This window comes from Anoplolepis gracilipes, chromosome 10 (genome assembly GCF_047496725.1).
Source record: "Anoplolepis gracilipes chromosome 10, ASM4749672v1, whole genome shotgun sequence".
NCBI lineage: Eukaryota > Metazoa > Arthropoda > Insecta > Hymenoptera > Formicidae > Anoplolepis > Anoplolepis gracilipes.
Genome location: NC_132979.1, coordinates 7,532,130 through 7,555,467, shown reverse-complemented (window position 1 = coordinate 7,555,467; position 23,338 = coordinate 7,532,130). Strand labels below are relative to the sequence as shown.

Below are 23,338 nucleotides of genomic sequence, written 5' to 3'. Positions count from 1 at the left end.
ATGCATACATATGTGTACGTCTATTAAATTCATGTAAAAATAATAGAATACTGGAAAAATAGGTATGTATTACATATAAATTAGTTGAAGGCATGAAGTTACTTACGCATTTTTCTTCCCTCTTTTCACATACACATTTTGTAACATCTAGTTTTTAAAATATCAAAGTAGCACGTGTAAAGCGTAGGTAAAAGTACTATCATTATCTAAAAGCCTGTTTCAGTTCACTAGCTAAAACTCAGATGGCGGCAAAAGTCTCACTCACTTTTGGAGGTAGCTACCCTTTGCCCTTTGATGGGAGACGTGTTTCCGTATACAAATGCAACTGCTTTTTTCTTTTTTCGAATACTATGCAAAATTGCAAGGCTATTATTTTCAAAATAGTTTCGGATAAACTTTAATGGAAGGAAAATGTAGCAATTATATTATAGACAAAAAGTGATTGTACGAACGAAATGCCAATAATTATTTAGTTCAACAATTTTTTAAGTGCCAAAAAAAAGGTTTAATTTAATAATATCTTTTTTAGAGCAACTAAACAATTGTTGGCAAATTTAATTCGTACAACTAATTTTTTTTTTTCAGTGTACGAAACTTTAATTCCGAAACTCGTTGGCTGATATCGATTCATTACTCATTCGTCGCCTACTAGTCAGTAATTTATAAAACGAGTTCGTTATTATTGCCGATACTATCGATCTTCGATCGAGCAATGCGTGTAATCATAGTGTTATCGCATGCGTAGCAGGAGCGCTCGAAATAGCGTTTAAACTCGAAAAACTTGGAAAATTTATCCGCATCCGTTACGAAACTTTCTCGCGAGTAACCCGCTCACGTTTCCGCAACGAAGATGCAACAAATCTTTCTTGATCATGCAACAACGGTCGAGGCAGTTCTTGAATGCTCTCGGGAACGCTCTGGCGAAAGCGAGCCGAAGATGCGGACCACAGAATCGGAAAAAAAAAAAAAAATAACGAATCATCACTCATGGGAGAAAACCGAGTGTGTTTAGACCATAAAAAGTTCGTCCGGGACGATGCTCGTTGCCTATTAGACAGAGGATGAGGACAGTGCGCGGCCCGAGGGTTCGAAAGATCCTCGCCTGGGGAGGAGAGAAGTACTCGTTCTAGGGAGGGAAGGGAAGGAAGGATGAGAAAGAAAAAGAGAGCAAAAAGGAGAGAGAAACCGCTTGATAAATGCGTACCGGTCGTCTAGGAACTAGTTTAGTGTTTACCTAGTAAGTAGCGTTGTCAGTCAGCTGGTTTGTTGCATAGGCAGAGGCAGAGGCAGAGGCAGAGGCAGAGGCAGAGGCAGAGGCAGCCAACCTTCGTCTCTGTGTCTCGGGTCTCGGTGCCGATTGTGAGGAGAAACGTGGAGGGGCACGACGTGGACGTTGGTGGGAGCTAACGCGCCGGTGGAGGGGAACCGCATGCCGCTAGTTATGCGGGGTACGCCGTGATCGTCGATAGAACGACACGGACTCAGTTGCACTCCGACCGCCGCGGTGGAATGTCGTTCTCCCCGGATTGTAGTAGCCGTCGCCGCCGTCGTCGTCGTCGCCGCCACCCGGGTCGTCGTGCATAATCATCGCACCGTTGGATAGAAGGATACTTGATCGCGTCGAGGAATGAGCGTTCGGTGTCTGGTCGATTCGCGCGAGCGGATCACGAGATCATCGTGGTTGTCAGTGTTGTCGACGGTGTGAAGAGTGTGTTTCTCGCCGACGGCGAGGAAGAGTCCCGTTGGCTTTTTTTTCCCTTATACTTTTTTTTTTTTTTTCCACTCGCGATCGTCGTGTCGCTACAACGTGCGGGGAGTGTGAGAAGGGCGGTTAAAACGCAACCGAGTGCTGGTGACTATGAGTGCGTGACGGTGCGAGCGTCTATATTCGAGCCACCCGCGCGACTATCTTCCGGCCACAGGTGCGATCAGCGGGACGGACCGGTCGTTCCGGGATGGATAGCCGTCGCGCCCCAACGTCGACGATCGTCGTCGTCGTCGTCGTCGTGGTGGTGGTCCTGTGCACGCTTCTGTGTACGGTGCACGGGCGCAGCATTACGAGTCTCGAGGCACCGAGTGGCTGCGAATGGAGAAAGGACGATGGCGAAGATGGGGAGCAGGAGCTGGTCTGCCGCGTGAGAACAATCGCGGACGTGCCTGGTCTGATCGGTAATCTGTCGGCGATACAGGCAGACACGGTGACGTCTCTGGGATTGGAATGCAGCGACGAGACCTTCTACGAGGGCCAGTTTGTCGACGGTGGCGATTTCCTGCCGCCGTTGCCGCGACTCGCCAAGCTGCGCGTCGACTCCTGCAAGATCCGGTATCTGCCGGGCGGCGCGTTCGCCTCGGTGCACAATCTTCACGTTTTATCGCTGCGAACGCGAAACGGCGATCTACTGTCGACCATGACTCTGGATCTAGATCGCGACGCGTTGCACGGCCTGACAGGCCTGCGGCGTCTCGATCTTGCCGACAACAATATGTGGACGCTGCCGTCGGAGCTGTTCTGCCCGATACAGCAGAGTCTCGCGTGGCTCAATCTGACGCGCAACAAGTTACAGGACATCCGGTCCCTGAACTTCTCCGATCGGGTCGAATCCTGCGCGTCTAATCTCGAGATCCTCGACATCAGTAATAACGACTTCAGTGCCTTGCTCGACGGCGCGCTCAGCAGCCTGCGTAGACTGAGCGTGCTGAAGGTGCAGGAGAATGCGATCGCCGCTGTGGGCGACCACGCTCTGGCCGGTCTCGAATCCCTGCGTGTCCTCAACATGTCCAGCAATCGACTCGTCGCACTGCCACCCGAATTGTTCTCTCAGACCAAGCAACTGAGAGAGCTGATACTCAGCAACAACTCCCTCACGGTATTGGCGCCCGAGCTGCTCGACAGTCTCGAGCAGCTCCACGATTTGGATCTCAGCGGCAACGAGCTGACCAGTCACTGGGTGAAGCGGGGAACTTTCTCGCGGCTGATTAAGCTCGTTAATCTCGATCTGTCGTTCAACGCCCTCACGAGGATCGACGCGTACGTCTTCAAGCATCTGTCTAATCTGCAGATCCTGAAGCTCGAGCATAACAATATCGACACGCTGCTCGACGGCTGCTTCGCCTCTCTCGTCAACTTGCACACTCTTACGTTGTCTCACAACAAGATTATCAGATTTGAACCGGCGCACACGGTCGGCCTCGACGCTCTCCAGCAGCTCTTCCTCGATAGCAACAGGCTGCGCGGCCTGCACAGACATGTGTTCACCAATCTCACGGATCTACAGGATCTTTCTCTAAGCGGGAACGCTTTGGCGGAGGTTCCCTACGCCGTCCGAGTGCTGAGATCGCTCAAGACTCTCGATCTTGGCAACAATTATATATCGAGGATCGACAACGACTCATTCGCTGGCTTGAACGAGCTTTACGGATTGCGACTGGTAGACAATAAGCTGGAGAATGTGTCACGCGAAGCGTTCGCGTCTTTGCCAGCGTTGCAGGTACTCAATCTGGCGAACAATATCATTCGTCACGTGGAACAGAGCGCCTTCTCCGCTAATTCAGTGTTGCGCGCAATAAGACTGGACGGGAACAAATTGACGGAGATCCGCGGCGCCTTCACGAGTCTGTCGACTCTTGTCTGGTTAAACGTGTCCGATAATAAATTGTTGTGGTTCGACTACAGTCATCTACCGATTAGCATAGAGTGGCTAGACATTCATGCCAATCAGATAAGCGAGCTAGGCGATTTCTACATGCTGCGCAACACGTTGCGAATAAAAATGCTGGACGCCAGTTACAATCTAATCACCACCATCACAGAGTCCAACCTGCCGGATAGCGTGGAAACGCTGTTCCTGAACGACAATAGAATACAAAGCGTCGCGGCTGGTACGTTTCAGCAAAAACCGAATCTCGACAAGGTAGTGCTCTACGGCAACGAAATTCGAAATCTGGAGATTGGCGCCTTGACTCTGCAAACGGTACCGGACGACCGGGAGCTGCCCGCGTTTTACATCGGCAACAATCCCATCCTCTGCGACTGTAGCATGGAATGGTTGCCGCGGATCAACGAGATGGCTCGGCCTCGTCAGCATCCGCGCGTCATGGACCTCGACGCCGTCACGTGTAACATGGTGCACGTACGCGCTACGCCACGACGTCCGCTGCTGTCCCTCAAGCCCAAAGACTTTCTCTGTCGATACGACGCGCACTGCTTCGCCCTCTGCCACTGCTGTGACTTTGATGCGTGCGACTGCGAGATGACCTGTCCGGACAATTGTTCGTGCTATCACGATCACAGCTGGTCCAGCAACGTCGTCGATTGCTCCAATGCTGGATACAAGCACGTACCCGAGCGATTGCCTATGGACGCGACGGAGATCTACCTGGATGGTAACGAGCTCGGCGATCTCGGCAGCCACGTTTTCATCGGCAAACGTCGCCTGGAGGTACTGTATCTCAACAACAGCGGCATCGCGGCCATACACAATCGTACATTCAACGGCGTCGAGGCGCTGCGCGTCCTCCATCTCGAGGACAACGCGTTACGAGAACTCCGAGGTTTCGAGTTCGATCAGCTCGATCATATGTCAGAATTGTATTTGGATCATAATGCCATCGCTACCGTGGGCAATACGACCTTCAAGAAGATGCACAATCTCAAGACGTTGCGACTCGACAGCAATCGTATCGTCGATTTCCGACCGTGGGAGGCCCTGCCGAGCGTCGGCGGCGGCACCAGGATCGCGCTCGAAGGTAACGCCTGGAGCTGCGAGTGTGGAAACGCCGCCCGATTACGCGCCTGGCTCGCGGAGCACCGCGGCGATCCGGAGAAGATGTACTGCCGCGACGGCGTCGAGACTCTCGCCCAGGCCATGCTGCGATGCGGCGATCCATCCACGGAGGCGGTGAGTCGCGGTATCCAGGAGATTCCGCTGCTAGGCAACAACTTTGTGCCGCTGCTCGCCGGCGCGCTAGTAGCCGTGATCGCCATTTGCCTCTTCGTCGCCCTGGCCTTCGTCTTTCGTCAGGACGTACGACTCTGGGCCCACGCGCGTTACGGTCTGCGGCTCGGCAAGATGGCGGCACCGCCCGACGAGGAGAGGGACCGATTGTACGACGGCTACATCGTCTACAGCGAGCGTGACGAGGACTTCGTTTCCAGATTCCTCGCAGCCGAGTTGGAGCAGGCTGGCCTGGCGCTCTGTTTACACTGGCGTGACCTGCCGCCAGCCAGGCCGCAAGAAGCGCTGCCGCCGGCCGCGGCCGCCGCCAGGCGCATCGTCATCATCTTCTCGCCGGTGTTTCTCGCCAACGAGTGGCAGCACGTGGAGTTCCGCGCCGCTCTAAGAACCGTGCTGGATAACATCAGGCCGACATCACGGAAACGCCGGGTGCTTCTCTTGCTGGCCACTGAAACACCTACCCGGGATCCGGAGCTGCAACTGCTGCTGCAAACGTGCACGGTGGTGGTCTGGGGCGAGAAGAGGTTCTGGGAAAAGCTCAGATTCGCCATGCCGGACTCGGTTGACAAGCGGCAGCGCGACAGCAAGAAGGTCAACGACCGCAACCGCACGCTGACGCGATACACCGCGGCGCCGTCCGTCGCCGTGGACGTGTGGACCAAGCCCAATGGCGTCCTGGTCGCGCCGGTGCATCACGCTCCCACGCCGACGCCCACGCAGTCCACCTACGTCAGCTCAGCGTCCAGCCGTACCGAGGACGAGGACAGCGGCGCCGAGCATCAGCACCATCAGCATCATCATCCGCATCATCAGCATGGCTACAGCACACTGCACGCCGGTAACGGCCGGCCGGCCAGTCTCTTCTCCAGAAGCAGCCATCTCTACAGCACGATACCGGAACCGCCAGTGGTACCTACCGCGCCACCCGGGGAGGCCCTGGCCCCGGCGCATCCAGGCAATCCGCGTACTTACTTCGTCTAGCGCAGAAGGGCGGCGATCGTGCTCCGATCCGGCAGGAGATAGACCGGCTCTCTCTCTCCCCCTCTATCTTCCACTCTTCCGGTCGTCTCGTTTCCGGTAGCCGCTGAGGTGCGATCGCCCGGCCGTGTCGCAACCGGTTGTTCTCTCGTTTTCTCGCGAGCAGCTCGGGATGTAAAAAAACGAAAGAAAGAAAGAAAGAAAGAAAGAAATGTTTCACGACGCGACCGAACTTGTACAGCGTATTTCCGATTTAATCGGTCGACGTCGCCGTTGACGACAGCATTGATCCGGGATCAAACAGCTGATGCAAACGCGCGATACGCGCGCGTCTAGTAATATATACGTAAACGAAATCGATTCGATGCCTTGCGCTTATTATCAATGTAACGACGAATAGAGTTAACGAATAGGCTTGACCTTTCCTTTTCGAAAGCCGAGGCAGGACAGACGATGGTCGCTCTTCATTCCATTCTCGCGGTATCTACTTTTTCATATCGTTGCGCAAACGTTCTTCCAAGTCACGACCAAATACTTACCACGTTTCAAACTTGCTCGCAGAACTCGTGAGTTTTGACGACGCGGTTTGCTTTCTTCTCTTGTAAATAATGGCGAGAATCTAGGTTCTACCTTTTCGTATTTTTTTTTTCTTTTCTTTTTGACTTATAAATAACGAGCAAGACTTATAGTCGCGCGAGTATAATTAAGGCGCGACTATTAATTTACTTTTGTACATACGTACATCTATCTCCTTCTCTGATACTTTCCGCGTGCGAATCACCTTCGCGCGTCTCTTCTTTGATTAATTTATTTCGCCAAATCATGATAAATCGTCGACGAGGCCCGAAAGTGGGTCGCAATCGAGCAAATTTTGTTTCATCGCGATCCAATGGATTTCTAATTTAAAGTCATTTTGCTATTCGCGATCCCTTTCGCAAGCGAGTTCTCCCGTTTAGAATCGTGCTGTTTTCGATTTGCATTAATTGGCATAACTCTCGGTAAATTCACCAATAGGATTTTTATTGTGGCTTGCACAAATACGATGAATTACGTATACATCTGTGTGAATAACGATGATAATGATAATAAGTGAAAATAGTCGGCAGCTCATTCGCAATCATTTAGCGAATATTAATTATTTTCTTTTTTGTTCCTAAAGCATCTTTTTCATATCATTGAACAGCATACGGAAAACAATTGCAACAACAATATCAGAACGTTATTACAAAGGGTAAAAGGTTAAAAAAAAAAAAAATGTTCTCTTGATATAAATATTTATTTCAAATACGCTTGGAGAGACGGGGCGCATTTATTTTATATCCTACACGTGATACTTTATGTTACTTTATTAGCGATATAACCGTATTATATGCGTTTGACAACTTAATTGCAAATATTTATATCTTTTTTTTTTTTTTTTTTTTTTTTTTGTCGATGCTCGAATAACATTACACGCGAGAGAAGCGAAGCAATGTATACGCGCACAATATATACAAATATATTGTATTTTCGCTCTTTATTCATTTGATTTTCCATTTTTAAACGGGCATCGAAATATTGAAGAAATCATGGCTTACATGGTAGATTTCGAACGGTGAAACGCATGTGAGACATTTGTCAAGTAATAATTTTCAACGATTATAAAATGAAGATAGCGCACGTGTACGAAAATATATTTTCTCTCGTATATAAATATATATATATATATATAGAACTCAAAATTTTATGATAAAGTTCCTCGCGCACACTGACACTTCTTTGGAACCGCCTCGAGGCTTCATCCTTATGCCATTCCTGTCGTTTGTTCGTCAATAATCCGTGATGGGGGAGGTTGACAGCGAATCGTCAAGTGCTAAATGACAGAAAGAAAACAGGCAGAGAGACGCCTCGTGAAAGTTTGTTCCTAAAGATTCACGACTGTCTTGATAAAGTAACGGTCGCGTAACGCTTATTAGTCCGTAAGTGAACTCTCTGTAAATATTGTATCTAATTTTGTAAATACTCTTGCACATTTCCGAGCACACACGTACACACGCACGCACACACACACACACACACACACACACACACACACGAATATATACACACATCCCAAAGACCAGCGCTGCGTACGTTACTGGTCGTGGATACGTCTCAATTATAATCGCGCGTTTAGGAGTGTATAATTCTAATTAATACTATATTGTTGTAAATACGCTCATCGGAATCACACGCATTATATATTCACAGTCTGTTAAATACGTATTAAATTAATTGCAACTTTCCATTTCAGCAAAGAACCATGAAAATAAACACGTTTGTTTTATAAAAAAAAAAAAGAAAAAAGAAAAGAGTCGTCGCGTTTTCAATTAATCCTACAAAATTCCCGATTCCAATTGTAAAGTTAGCTGACGTTAATAATGCAAGATACATGATATATATTGGATAATTAATATTGAAGATATTTTTCTGCTTCCGAGATATTTCGTCTCAATATTAGAAATATAATATTAGCGAAAGATTCTCTTGTTGACATAAAGAAGTAATGCATCTCGCAAATTTATACAGTCGTTTCCTGATCGATAGCACGCCGACGATAGCGGAATTTACATTACGCTTGTATGTAGAGCAGATTTGAAATTCAATTACAATATACATACGTATACGTCGACGGTATTAGGGGGAAAAAAAAACGTACGGTCCACATCTCTCTCGGATATTTCCTACATTGGTGCGATCTTGCGCTGCGATTAATAATATCGCCTTCAGCGACTTTAGTTTATATTTTTCAAAGAAGAAAAAAAAAAAAAAAAAAAAAAAAGGAGAGGACAGCAATTCTTTTGTCGAGCAGCGGGATTTCGTTGTGTATTCCGGTGAAAAACGTGCTTCGCCGCGCCTTCTGATTATTTCTCAGATCTGCGAATGCGGTCGGGTGTTGAGTAACGATGACGGCGACTCGAGAGAAAGGCAAAAAAAAAAAAAAAAAAAAGGGGGTGGGGAAAAGATACGCGACGCAGAATAATTTACCGTGTAATTCCTATCGCGCGGAAAAACGGAAACTGTGACGCACATGTCGTGTAATATTTGGATTATGACGGGCGAAAGTGGAAGAAGAAAGAGAAGAATTTTCTCGCTAAATTATTACGTAAGCAAGCGTAATTTCTACCATTAGTGTCCAATAATTAAGAATAAAATATTTATGATACGTTGTGATTGTCAATTAAAGTGGATAATAACATTTAACGATTAAAATAATATTAAATAATTTATGTCAATTAAAATAATATGTAACATTATATCTCTCGAATTATTTTAAACATTTATAGATATAACGTAACAGAGTATGACACGTATTTAAAAAAAAAAAAAAAAATCTATTCTGTAAAAGAGGATTGAAACGATAAAGTTACGTAAGAGAATGCCAGTTACAATAATTGATCGCGCATTCCTTCTGGTTTCTCACCTCGTGATGTCGTAAATCAAGATATCTGGAACAGGCATCGCCGACCCTTAAATACAGTGCGTACGTGCAACACCGGGAACACCTTTATCAGGGCGGTCCACCGAGCGCGCCGCCGAGTCGTGATAACGATAGCGACGATTGTCCTCCCCCCCCCCCCCGTCCTCTCCTCCCGAGACAGACTCGGCGCCGCGAGAGAGAGTATAAATATACTCTCAGCTAGAGAAAAATATTAACAGCGTCCCCGCCGAATATTATCGCTTTCGTGCGCGGCTGGTAAAAAGTGTTCGAGATTTCCTCCCGGCTCTCGCATTACCGTTCCAGGTCACGCGCTTAAACGCAACTCGGTGACATAAGTTAGAGCTCCGCCGTCGGGAGCAAATTGCCTCTTTAAAAAAAACGAGAGAGAGAGAGAGAGAGAGGAACCGACCGGGAAATCGCGTCGCGTTCACGTGTCTTTCGCGCCGACTAAATAGCGTTAGTGGAGATGCAGGCGGTCGTTAGAAAATTGTGGAGCGAAACATCCCCCCTCCCCCCGACCCCTCCCGGAAGCGCGGGTGCATGCACTATATATATGTATATATATATATATATATATATATATATATATATATATATATATATATATTAAATATATATATATACATGTATAAGATTCAAATATTTGAACGCCCGTGGGCCACACGAATGCCAGAAAAGAGCCGTACCGTGGCTAATGACATTACGACTTCGGGACGCTCTCGGGCAAATTACATTCGCCAGTCGAGGATACCGGTATATAGCGAATGGTATAATAATACGATTCGCTGATATCTAGTGAAATTACGCGGCGCGTAGATGCGTTTGATAATTAAAGTACCACCGCACGAAAAAGAGATAATTGAACGAGCTTCTCTTTCGATTTTTCTCTACTTTTCGATAGTCTACAAATTTCCAACGGAATTAGAATCCACGTCTTTATCTTGGAGAGGAGACAAAACTACTTAGATCAAAAGTTGCTAAAAAATATTAACTTTAGTCTCTACTGATGGATCATTTTAACGGTATTATTAATTCTTAAAAAACGAATGATGGTAGGATAATAAATTTAAGCGAATTATTTTTTTCAAATTTATCATTTTATTTATTTAGTCTTTATTTAGAAAGATCAAAGAAGGTAAATATAATTTTTTTTTTCAACACTTTTATCTATTGACGAACAAGTGAAAAATACATTGACTTATCTGCACGATTTGAAAGTAAACAAAAATAACAGTAAAGGTTCATTTTCAACGTTACAATTATACTTGTCGTTTATCCGGAAATATTTCACCAATCTCTCCGCGACGAGACGATCGTTTTTTATTGTTTTCATAGAGTTTCCCCGCTTTGTTTATAAGCGTGTCACGCCCGCGATCTCTTTTTAGCCGCCACGAGTTTAAATTAAGAGAGACGCCACGTGTGTGTTGTGCGTCGAAACGGGCGGTGCACCTGCGACAAATCGTCGATGTTGCTCTCGCGCGCCGAGAATAATTATTCAATTGCAACACGAGTTGATTCCGAGAGAAATCTACGCCGGGATCGATGTCGGGAAATGCATTTGCGTTCGAAACGGAACGAAAGATAAATCCGCACGGAGCGGTTGACGTTGCTGAAGGATATTGAGCAAAATCCGTAAGGAAATTAAACCGCGTGTATATATGGTACATACATATATATATATATATACATCAATTTAATTGTCCCTAAACTCTTTGACGTTCGTCTAAGTGACGTCAGTTGCTTATTAACATATAACATGGATTCATTAGGCCCGGAAGCGTGCTTCGGCAATCTTTATCAGATTACGAATGCAACTATATGGGACCACGCCTTAGAAGAGATGTGGCTCTCGGCGTTACAATAATAAACCTGACATGCCGCTTGTTCACTACAGCGTATCAGAAAATTTCAAGTCACAACGAAATTAGTCCCCTTCTCTTTTGTCCGTTATATCATCGAAATCCATGGCTCTCATCTGCGTAGAGAAAAAAAAAAAAAAAAAAAAAAAAAAAAGAAAGAATGCTATCGTAGAGGCAAATTTAATTCCTAGAAGTTTCTTTCATTCCTCTCTATCCTTTAGAATCGCACCGGATAATTCTCGATTGATCAATTGAAAATTAACTTACAATTCAATTTACGCTAGAATCTCTTGCGTGGCCGCTCAAGAGGAGTACCGGTACTCTTGTTGTTAAGGTAAGAAATATCTTATTTCTCGGCCCTCTCTCTCTCTCTCTCTCTCTTCTCATCTCTTTGACGTATATACGTATTCATGTGCTGAATCGGATATTTTCGCGCACACACGAGCGGTTCGCGCGCAGAAAACGCTCTAGTCATTTTGGTATGCGCGGCTTAACGCGGGAAGGCAGCTTCACGTCTGAGTACGCACGAACATGATCCGCCACTTGTCGGTTTATCAAAAAGATTTGTGTGCTAAGCAGTTCTGCTCGTGTGAACGAGGCCGTTTCTCGCTGCCCGTTTGCCCCTCGCGCGCAAATAAATCCCCTCCCTCGCGTGTAGCGACTATTAATTATCGCGATAAAACAAGAACGCGCACATGTTTGTAATTTCGAAAAAAAATGCATCTTTATGGCTAATCTTTCTGGAACAGGTCTTCTCGATGACGATCGATTAGCCTGAAAAAAAAAAAAAAAAAAAAAAGAGTTTAAAGCAACCTTCTCAGAATCTTCTTTCTCTCGACTATTTACCGTGTATTAATTTTATTTATCACATATGTTTTTTTTTTTTCAATATATTTTATATACAGTACCGGCCAAAAATATATCACCTTTAGGATTTTTGAGTATAATTTTATTCAAAGTGCACATGGATATTTATAATATCATAATATATGTTTGGATAGTAAATACAACTTACCGAATAAAATATTTTTCATAAAATAATATAAAAACTTAATTTTAATAATATAAAAAATTAAATAATATAATAATATAATAATGTAAAAATATAATAATATAAAAATATTTTTGGCCGGTACTGTACATATGTATTGTTATGTACATTTTTTTTCTACGCATATTTAATTACTATATATAATACTTAATTTCGACCCAATTTCTTTTTCACACGAGAGATCGTAGACTTTTCAACATGCAAATGACACTTGGTTGTTTTTCTACCACATGGCTGACACCGATTACTATAAGAACAGATAAGAGGCACCGTTCCGGGACGGCGCAAAAATGCACAAGTCAGTACGCGGCTTATCGGGTTTTCGTCTTTTTGCGTCAGGTCGACGGAAGAAGCGGAGGCGCCGGTGCATCAATCAGCCTTCGATGGAAGAGCCGCTAATTGCACCGTCCGCTATATCTTGATCAATCGAACGTGGGCGTTGGAATTAATTAGAACGATGACGTGCTCGCTCACGAGGACAGCCACTCGGTCGCGATAGCGGCAGCCCGTCGATTCGACTCGGTCGTGTAAGAGGCAGATACTCTATCTTAAGTGAGTAGTTTTCTTTCGCCCCGGGATCGAAAACGAGGAACGCCAGCTGAGATAAAAGGAGCAAATCGCCTTACCGGCCTAACGTCTTTCCTGACGGTTAGTGTGATTCCAAAATAAATTTACTGCACTTGACGATAAGTAATTTCTTAGATAGCAGCTGCGCGTCTCACAGATCGCCAAAAGGAACACTTTGATTGCCGATTGAATCGCCGAGTAGTTTAATAAGGATGAAAATTACTCCCCAAGCAGACGTATAGATTGATAAAGCGAAGGGGAAGATAAGACAACGATATATTTAATCGAATAAATATCAACTGAAACTTGATCGAATAAATAACAAATATATAACATCTATATAAATAAATATAATTATACTATTTAATAATAATAATAATAATAATAATAATAAATGCGCGCGTGTAGATTGTTTTAAAAACTTATCAAATCTTGCCTATTCATTGAATTGTCTAGAATTGTCTCACCGTCTAAATTAATGAACTCACCCGCGTCAGAGAAATGATAACAAACTAGTCTCGCAGAATGCGGTCGTCGGGATTAATTATTCGCCGGCAACGCGACAATCGTCGGCAAATCGGCTTCTTGTTCCGAAAGTCTATTACGTTCTTGCGATACTTTTTGGCGCCCCAGCCGGCTACAAACTGTTCGCATAGATAATATTCAATGATTTATAACGGCGAGAGAGAGAGAGAGAGAGAAAGAAAGAAAGAAAAAGAGAGAGAGAGAGAGTCATCGTGCTCGTTATAGGTACACGCAACGCTAAATAACATCGATGGACGATAACGAGCAAAAAATAAATAATAATCGTCTTGTCGCGAATGCATAACAGCCTCTGCTTTGATTAAAAAGTATAAACGAGCCCGTCCGCACGCTCGCTCGCGCGGACCCGCCGACCCTGTGTCAATTTCTGTGGCAATTACACCGCCGGCAGATCCTCTCTCCGCCACGTCGATTTTCGACAGTCATCGTCGCATCACGCCAAGGAATCACACACGAGTTACTCCGTATTAAGTGCCCATTCTATCGACCCTCGTCCTTCCTCCCACATCGCTCTCTCTCTCTCTCTTTCTTTCCTCTCTCTCTTCGTACCTTATTCGGGTTGATTGCACCACAACGGGCCGTCAAGCAGCAAAAGAGAGAGAAAGAGATGCACATATGATTCCGTCACTTCCAAATCCTGACAGGGCGAAGAGGGATACATTGTACAGCAGTCGCCAAAAAGAGGATCTTATCGCGCGACGTCGTGTTTTCTCGGAGAAGGGGGCGTAACGTAACGTAACGTAACGTAACGTAACGTAACGTTTCGTTTCTTTCGTGTGTGTCGTAACGCGTGTCTCGTGTTACCGCGGAGTTGCCTCGCGGCGAAACTTTGAAATTTTCTATAATTATTGATAGCACCGATAATATTACGACACAAAATACGCTGACGTAGCAACTAAAAGTTCTCTCGTTATGCGCATACACGCTGTAAAGTCTGATTAAGATAGATTATCCACGATACGTTGAGCAATTCGAAGAGAATCGACCATGTGAAAAATACTTAACAAAAGCTGTGTAATAAATATTGCCTCCTTGTGCTCTTCCAAAAAAAGCAAATATATAATTGATTGGCCTCGCTCTGTACGTGTCAAGGCTAATATATGTTAAAGAGACGCTCCATTTACGAGAATATTTATAAAATACAAAAGCAAATGTGAATGCTATTATTTTCTAATTTTCTCCGAATAAATAATGCGCTGCCTAAAAGAGCATTATTTTCCGCGATATTTAATTTCCGTGATTGCAATCTGCGTACGTTAGGTTAAATCTTCGATCACTCGAATTAACTTTTGCAATGTAATCTAATCTAATACGTTTCGCTTGACATGTGAATCATTATTACGAGTACAGCTCGAATTCGTGTAGGAATAATAGGGGCGCCAAAGTCATTAAAGTTATAGCTTATTAGGCGACCGTCACGAAAATATTTCTTGTAATGGGAATGATAAGTGACGTGGAAAATCAACACTGAAAGATAAACGAGCGATAAATATGAATCGTTCTGGAAGTCAGTCCTGCTGACAGCAAAGATACGCTCGTAATAAAAGTAACAATAAACGGCTGCGTAAATTAGTATGTTCTAAGCACATATAAAAAATGTTACACATTTTTACAAATATTTTTTTTTTCAAGTATAATCAAATTTACGAATCATAAATAACTTGACATCGCCATTGGGGCAGAAAATTGTATCCCACTTTTGTCATAATTCTCAAAATTCGACGGAAATTAAGACCGTTAAGGCTGATTAGATATATATAGATAGAAAGATAATGCCGTGAAATTATATCTTAAACCGCGCACGTGTGTTGGACGGTAACCTAAGTAGGGTATCTATATCCGAGCTCTAATAAAGATGAGCGCGACGACGCTTAATTAGTATTAGCTTAAAAGATATACCTTTGTATTGCCCGTACACTGAGTGCGTTAACCATAAGCACTGACGATAAATGTCCCGGGAAATTTACTTGTCGGAGATAAAGGACGCTAATGGCGGCCGGGTAACGTTTACACGAGCAATGATATCAAACTGAGTGTTTCCGAGTGTTGGTTTATTATTACGGCGCACGTTCGTATTGCACTTTCCGCCGTTAAAATGCACGGCATGTGTGTCGAGAGGAGAAAAAAAAAAAAAAAAAAAAAAAAGAAGGAAAGAATCACCGACGAATTTTCCCCGACATTTCACACAGGTGTCATTCACTTTTCCGCTGGGAAATTTATAAGCGGTTAACTAATAGCGCCCCGAAAATCAGGCGTGACGTTTAATTGAAAATGTACCGCGCGATAAATTTGAAAAAGTGGCCACTGTGAATATTTAATTAATAGTAATTTGATCATGTCCAAATGCAACATTTACTGTATTTATTTACCATGAAACCTACGTGTCGATTATTAATTGTAGCGGATAATTGTCAGAAAATCGAGGGCAGGGAATGTGTCACGTGTGTCGCGAATTAAAGTGCAATTTTGCGTTAAATTTTTAACTTTTATCTTGTCCACCGTCTCTAGATCTCTATTCGAGTCAAGGATGCTCCAAAAGGGCATCGTCGGGGGGAAGAGGACATTGTGCCAATTGTGAAAGACAAAAGGGCGCGAAGGGTGAATCGGGGAGATGAAGGGCTGACGGAATGTTCCCTGAATAAAACGGTCCATTTGACAAGGGCACGGGCCGAGGATAAATATGTAAGAGCCCTCTTTCGTCCACGAGGGAGAGATGGCGAGAAAGAGAAGGAGAGAAAGGAAGAGCAAAGTTGTGTGGAATGTCGTAGCAAAACTTACTTTCGAGGCTTACGCTTCTGCCCACGGTTGTATTATTCCAGGCAGCCACGACTTATTTAAGAAATATTGGCCAACAGCCTCTATATTTTTCGAAATTACTCGCGACACGACAAATTTTATTCCTGGGATTTAGACACGTGTCTAATACGGATAAAGTTAACGTTGTCAATTTACACCTTAAACCGTACTTTTTAATCAAATTTCATTGCAAGTATAAAAATAATGGGCCTAAAATTTTGACACTTTTCGAATATTTACTTTATTTATCTTGAAGTGATGCGAAAATGTTTGCAATTTTGTACTGAAAAACGAATAAAATTGGTAAGCACCACAAATTCATATTATTTGAATTACTCATATATTATTTTAAAAAAATTTGCATAACTATGCAATTTTCGTTTGCATAATAAATATCGTGTCTTATAACCGCTGTTTGTGCGAAATTGTTTTTGTTAAATATGCATATTTCAAATTTATGTCATAGATAATTTCATGTGTATATGTACATACATTAGTGTGTGTGTCCATATATTTCTCTTTGAAAATTTTCAACCTTAAATTTAAGATACAATCGATTTTCGATTAAAATCTTATTTTCGCAACGCATCTATAATCGATTAATATTTTTTAAAATTTATGTACTCTTAGACATAATTACTAATATTTGTATAGTAAAGAATTCTCTAATAAATTCTTGAAAAGCCTATTTCTAAAAGAAAAAATAAATGTTATTAATAATTTATTGGATGATTGGATTTAGAGAATCGACAGCTATTGCAGATATATCAAGTAGAAATCACGCGCACATTATCGTTGAGGATCGTTAGTTTGTTACAAGTATATTGATCGTAATGTAAAATGAAGTAGCGTGTGACAGGAAGTCTAGGTCACCGCGGGTCTTCGATTAAAGTGCTTTATTGATAATGCACGTACGCGATGGGACAAGATTTCGATCTTGAATACAGATTAGATAAATAAAGTATTGTATAGATACAAAACGTGAACTTTTATAGTTGATGTTTTATATTTAACTGCCGTATAAATGTGATGACCTCAGCCGCATATTACGGATATCGGTTGAATATCGAAATCGTTACTTTTTACCGCTTCGATCGAACATTTTATGAGTGACAAGAACGCGTGGGGGAAAAAAAGTATCACGACTTTAAAAAAAAAATAACCGTCAACATCGAGCATTGTGTGCTGGATAATAAAACCTTTTTTTAGTCGTTTTTGTGTACTATACTCGTATACAGGTTTTCTACGTATTTTGTTCTGCAGAGAAAGAGAGAGAGAGAGAGAGAGAGAGAGAGAGAGAGAGAGAGAGAGAGAGAGAGAGAGAGAGAGGGGGGGGGGGGGCGATTCGATTTCAGGCGAGTTGAAAATCTGTGAATGGGTCCGCAATTTTAAACGAATCATGACATTCAATTTGTTCCGTTTATAAAAAGATGAAAATTCTTTTATCGTGATATTTTTTTAGCGAGCGTAAGATTGAAGCTAAATTAAAGTAGTTAGTGTTCTCATACGAGAATTTCGCTTGAAAAATTCTCGATTTCTCACGAGTAAAATGAATCTCTCGTGAAAAACACGCGCAAAGGGAACGCTTTTCTGATCATCCTGAAAAGCCCTGACCTAATAATAAAAGGGAAGCTGGGTGGTATCTAGACCACCCTCACGACTGAACACGTGTCCTTCATTTCCGTCATATAAACCAATTAGTCCCGCGCGCGCGTGAAAAAGAAAGAGAAAATGAGTGAGAGAGAGAGAGAGAGAAAGAAAGAAAATAAGAATAATCTAAAATATAGACTATGATTTAAATAAATTAAAACAGTTTTTAACAATATTTCTTTAATCTTACGAAAATTTAATTATTATTGTTAGCTTCTCAATCATTTTTAATATACATTTTAATTAATTTTATTTTATTAATTTTCTTGTTTGATTTTGCTATATTTAATTTCCGCAATTTATATATAATATATATATTTTTTACATAATTATTATATAATTATATACAAATCTATATGTATCTATAATTTATAAGTTATGCAATTTTGCAACTCGTGTCAGAAGGTCGAGAGCTCTCACATTTTTTTTTTTTTTTTTTTTTTTTTTTTTTATTACAACAACAAATGCAGACGCGAAGAAAGGGGAGATTATCGTTTCGCTCGCCCGCAGTTTCGCATTTTCCGCGAGTGGAAAATGGCAGCCTCACGGAATTAGATCTATTCAGCAGAACGTCTCTCGATAGAGGAGAGACCGGCCGGTGCATCCACTCGAGTAGAATCCCAGGCCAGGCCGAAAAGCCGGGTGGCTCGCAGTCCCCCATAGCCCGTGTCTAATCCGAGTTCGTCTCGCCCGCTCACGGGGCATCTCCCATGAAGCTTGTCCTCTTGCCTGCTCATCTCAGAGATCGCTGGGATCTCGGCCGTTCGTCCATCGGTCGCGCGGATACCGCTCGGTCGATCGATCTCCCCCCCCCCTGCCCCCCTCCCCTCTTCGATGCGATCGCCGATTCCTTATAGGCGAGCATTCTGAGAAATCACGCCGACAAAAAGCGGCAGCTGCTGATTTCATTGATGAGATCCATCGAGAGATGTTCCGACGCGCTCGAGTAATCAAAATGGATGGATCGGACCTTATTGTCTCCAGGATGGTATTTGTTATATTGTTGTATTTGTCCTTTGATATTTTTCTTTAATTGCATGAACATCCAAGGAGCATGAAATGTAATTGATCCTTTTTATCATCGAGACGAGGAGTATACTAAGGTAAATATAAATTCCTTTTAATTCTACGAGTAATAAAGTGACATTATCGTAAAATCCTATTAAAGTCCAACACGGATATCATCAATCTAATTATGCAAATATATAAAAGAATAATCGGGCGACTTGAGAAATTTAAAATTGTACATTGTACGTTTCAATATTTAAATTAGAAAAAAAATATATGTAATCTGTAATAAAAATTAAATATATTGATTATATATTTTTGCGAATCTCTCTCAAATTATTATATTTTCAAGACGATCTATTCATATTTCCAAATTTGGTTAACGTTTTATTTCAGAATATTTCCATATTATATTTTTACACTATACGTAAAATATTAATATTTTAAAGATATTTTCAACTAAATTCACATTTTCAGATTTTATAATAAAATTAACTTCTTTCGTTACTCTTTTACTAATTCCACAAAAACTATCAACTCGATTAATTTTCTACCAGCGTTTTATAACGTCCAAACGTAAAAGAGGTGTGTGGCATCTGGATAACGTTGTTCGCTTATAAAACGAATCCTTCGGCAAAATTTATTCCGCGGCACGTTCCCGCGCTTTCTCTGATACCAACTGACGAGCTCTCTTACAAGATGACGCCCAACGAACGTTTCAACGTACGTAATATCCCCTTTCCACCCCTCGATGTACTTAACAGCGACCCTTTATCTCCGATATCGCTAATGAGGAAAAGAAACGAGTCAGCTGAGCGCGCAAATGAATTTTGTCATCGGCACCGTGCTCGGCGCGCGATCGATAACCACCTGAGAGGGTAAGAGAGCAAACATCTTGGCTCTCGTTCACATACAACAGAGTCGACGTGGCCCCGTGACTACGTCCGGAAATATGGGGCTCGGCAAGGGGCGTGAAAAGTCTTACGAGAGGTCCGGATAATCGACTCACTGTCAAAAAATTTCAAGAGCAAACAAGAGAACGCTCGAGGAACCATCGTCTCGAGCACCGTCGTCGCTCGTGTTAGCACGAGTTGAACCTTTCGACGTTTTTTTTTTTTTTTTTTTAGGAGAGAGAGAGAGAGAGAGGAAAAAGAGAGAGATTGCTGTAAGACCTTCTCATACCTGTACAAAATATTTAGCCAACGCGTGCCGTGTTTACTCGGCTTACTTAATTCCGAAATGCGGAGGAAACGCGCCGGCGAATCCCGTCCATGTGTAACTTCCGCGTCGACGGAGCGAGCGTGAGGAGATCCTCCGTGTGTGGGAAAAACGTGACGCGATTCGTCAGGGATACCGGCTAACACGTGTTCCGGTCCGTGACCAATTTAACCGGATACCGCGGGACCGTGCGGGCCGTCTTCTATGAACCACCCTCTATACCAGCCGAACCAAGAAACGTCAGATGCACGCGTGCATCTGGATCATTGTCGGCGAGAGTTGTTCACTGCGGACGAGAAAATCGCTTCGAAATTCGTGTACCGTGACTTACGGCGCGGCGTCTTTCTTACGTCATTTTCCTTTCATCGGGTGCGCGTTTGTTCACCTTGTTCCTTAAAAATATTTTTTTTTAAATGTCATTAATAAAAAATAGAAACACGTGTTTTAATGATACCTTATTTTTTTTAATAAAAATATTATTAATTATTTTTTTTTTTTACTAATTCCTATAGTTCCTTAAAAATATTTTTTTTTTAAATGTCATTAATAAAAAATAGAAACACGTGTTTTAATGATACCTTATTTTTTTTTAATAAAAATATTATTAATTATTTTTTTTTTACTAATTCCTATTCACTGATTAATCTTTAGAAAAGAAATGAAGAATTTTGATGGAATTTTAATTTAAAGTCCAATTTTCCGAGGGACTTTACAGATTATATTTTTCGTTTTATAGATAAATATGCACATTTTCCTTAAATAGGTTCTTTGAATGAAATGACAGCGTGTCATCCCTGTTATATGAGCACGTATCGATTATTTAAAAATATTCTAAAAAGCGTGCACACAGAATGACGTGCCACCAGATAGCTCGGCTACACGTAATGTTTTATGGAAACAACGTACGCGTGTTTTATCTTCTGTCTAACATTCCTTTATGAAAACTAACCGGCAAGTTTTTTGAAAAACATTAAACATTAAACGCGAAAAACGTTACTGCGAAATGTGTAATGAATTCCAAACGGCTCTCTCGCGCGATAGACAATGTTATCCCCGGGACGATGACTGACGCGCGCGAGCGTTGAAATAATCGCACGCACGAGATCGCAGAGAGCGTGAGAAGAAAGCGGGCTTCTGTGCGTGTACTGGAATTACACGCGGTAGGTACGTACGTGTATTTATTCGCCTCTCTCTCTCTCTCTCTCTCTCTCTTGATAGTGCCGGGTCATAAACTTTGATTTCATAAGCGCACGCTCAAGCCACTATTGCGTCGCCGGCTTTGATTTAATAGAGGCTAATGGATAGGGGTGGATCCGCCAGCTGGGTGGTCCTGTCGCAGGACTTTGTTTAATTATGACGTATGGCCCGTGGAGTCATCTCCTTTCCTGCGATTCAAGTGGGATCGCGCAGAGAGAATTCTTTGTCACGGCCTCTCTTCCTTCTCGCCATCGTGATTCCGATAAACGTAATTGCGAAGTCAGGAGTGTCAGGCGGATTGAAAGAGCTAACGGTGCGAGAAAAAAAAGAAAGAAAAAAAAAAAAAAAGAAATAAGTACGTAGTGCAACGGACAAGATGGTGCGTCTTCTTCCTCGCGTCGTTGTTTTCTAGAGTCGAAATTTTGCTCCTATTTTCAACGTCAATTTTCTCAATCGTCTATGGATTTTATTTTAGAGGGGATTTCTATAGGGTAATATAATTTATATAAAAATTGAATTTCTATTTTGTACACCTCAATAATAGGCAGTAGCAAACAAAATTTCCCATTTATTGTTAGATCTACAACTTACTTTAAACCGGGTTTAAGCTCCTTTTTGTCTCGTTTTTTAAAATTTATCTAAAAGAGGCCCGTTTTGACCAACTCCGTTTTTCTTTTTTCTCTTATGCGTTTCCTTAGAAGAAAAGGAGAAAAAAAATTAACCAGAGTTAGAAACGGACCAGAGATAAAAAGTTGACTCCGGTTAAAGTAAATTGTGGAACCTAGGCTTTAAAGGTCAGTTTTTCTAACATCGGTTAACTTTAAATTAAATATACTTTCCTCTCTTTTTTTTACAACTTATTGTGAAGAAGATATGGTTTAAACAAGATTAAGTTAACCAAAGTTAAAGAAACCTTTAAGTATCTAATCTGATTACTTAAAGTGTCAAAATAGATGTTGCATTGAAAATGAAGAGCATAAGAAAATATAGGAGAAAAATTTCGACTCGAATCGAATATTAAGCAAACATGAGTCATACGTAAAACATATAAAAGCCATAAATGGCCCAAGAAATCTCGCGTTCCAAGAAATCGCGTTCTCGCGTCTAATCGTAACTGTCAGCTGATTCAACGACAATAAATCGATTTGACAACTAAGTATTCTGCGTCAAGATAATCAAGCTTGCTTCGTCGAAAAAACAGTGCCGTTACAGTCATAGTACATTTAAGTGACGTATTCGTAGACTACGTCAGCGATTAAATCACCACGATGTTGATTTTCACGTTAGACGACTTGTCACAATCTCGGTTTTGATAACAAAATAGCGTTGGTAAGTTTCTCTAAGAGACGATGAAATGAGGGTAAAACTTGACTTGTCGCATTCTTTATGCCTGTCAACTGAAATAATGATTTATAAAATAATAAAAAAATCATACAGAAGCAGATTACTCGAAATTCTGGGCAATGTATTCTGTATTCTTCAATGTATGTTATATAATTTGTATTATTAAATTAAGTGATTTATAATATATATATATATTCCATCAAGTAAAATTTGATAATCGTTATATGTCGTAATAATAAAAATGCACTGTTATGTTATATATACTGTTTGAGAATATAATTTCATCTAGTATCACATTAATAATTATTCAATTAGTAAAATTACGAAATTATATCATACATATTCGTAAATCCTTATTAAATTAAATTTCATTAAGAATAAACATTATATTTGTTATAATACAAATGTAACGTTATATAAATTTTGTTGAATACGTTACTCATCTAGGACTGCATTAATGCAATTAAATTATTCAATTTAATCGCGCATTTATTCCTCTGTATCTTGTAATATTAAAAATTTACATAGTAAATGGAAAAAGAATTATTTTTTTATCCGTTCTCTCTTTTTTACAACTCAAAGTTACAAATGATTTATTTGTCAAATAAATCATATTTCATCACCTGTGTGGCAAGATATAATATGGCTTTTCATAAATTTTTACAAGATTTTTGAAAAATGGATTATCTGTAGAAAGAATTAAGGTTTAGCA

At 41.9% G+C, this 23,338-nt stretch overlaps 1 protein-coding gene across 1 annotated transcript; it reads left to right on the top strand.

The window, feature by feature from the left end:
• Positions 1 to 1,468: 1,468 nt before the first annotated feature.
• Positions 1,469 to 12,184, top strand: LOC140670478 (toll-like receptor Tollo). Its single transcript, XM_072901086.1, has one exon. The coding sequence runs from the start codon at positions 1,956 to 1,958 to the stop codon at positions 5,934 to 5,936; it is 3,981 nt and encodes a 1,326-aa protein (XP_072757187.1). The 5' UTR covers positions 1,469 to 1,955; the 3' UTR covers positions 5,937 to 12,184.
• Positions 12,185 to 23,338: the final 11,154 nt, after the last annotated feature.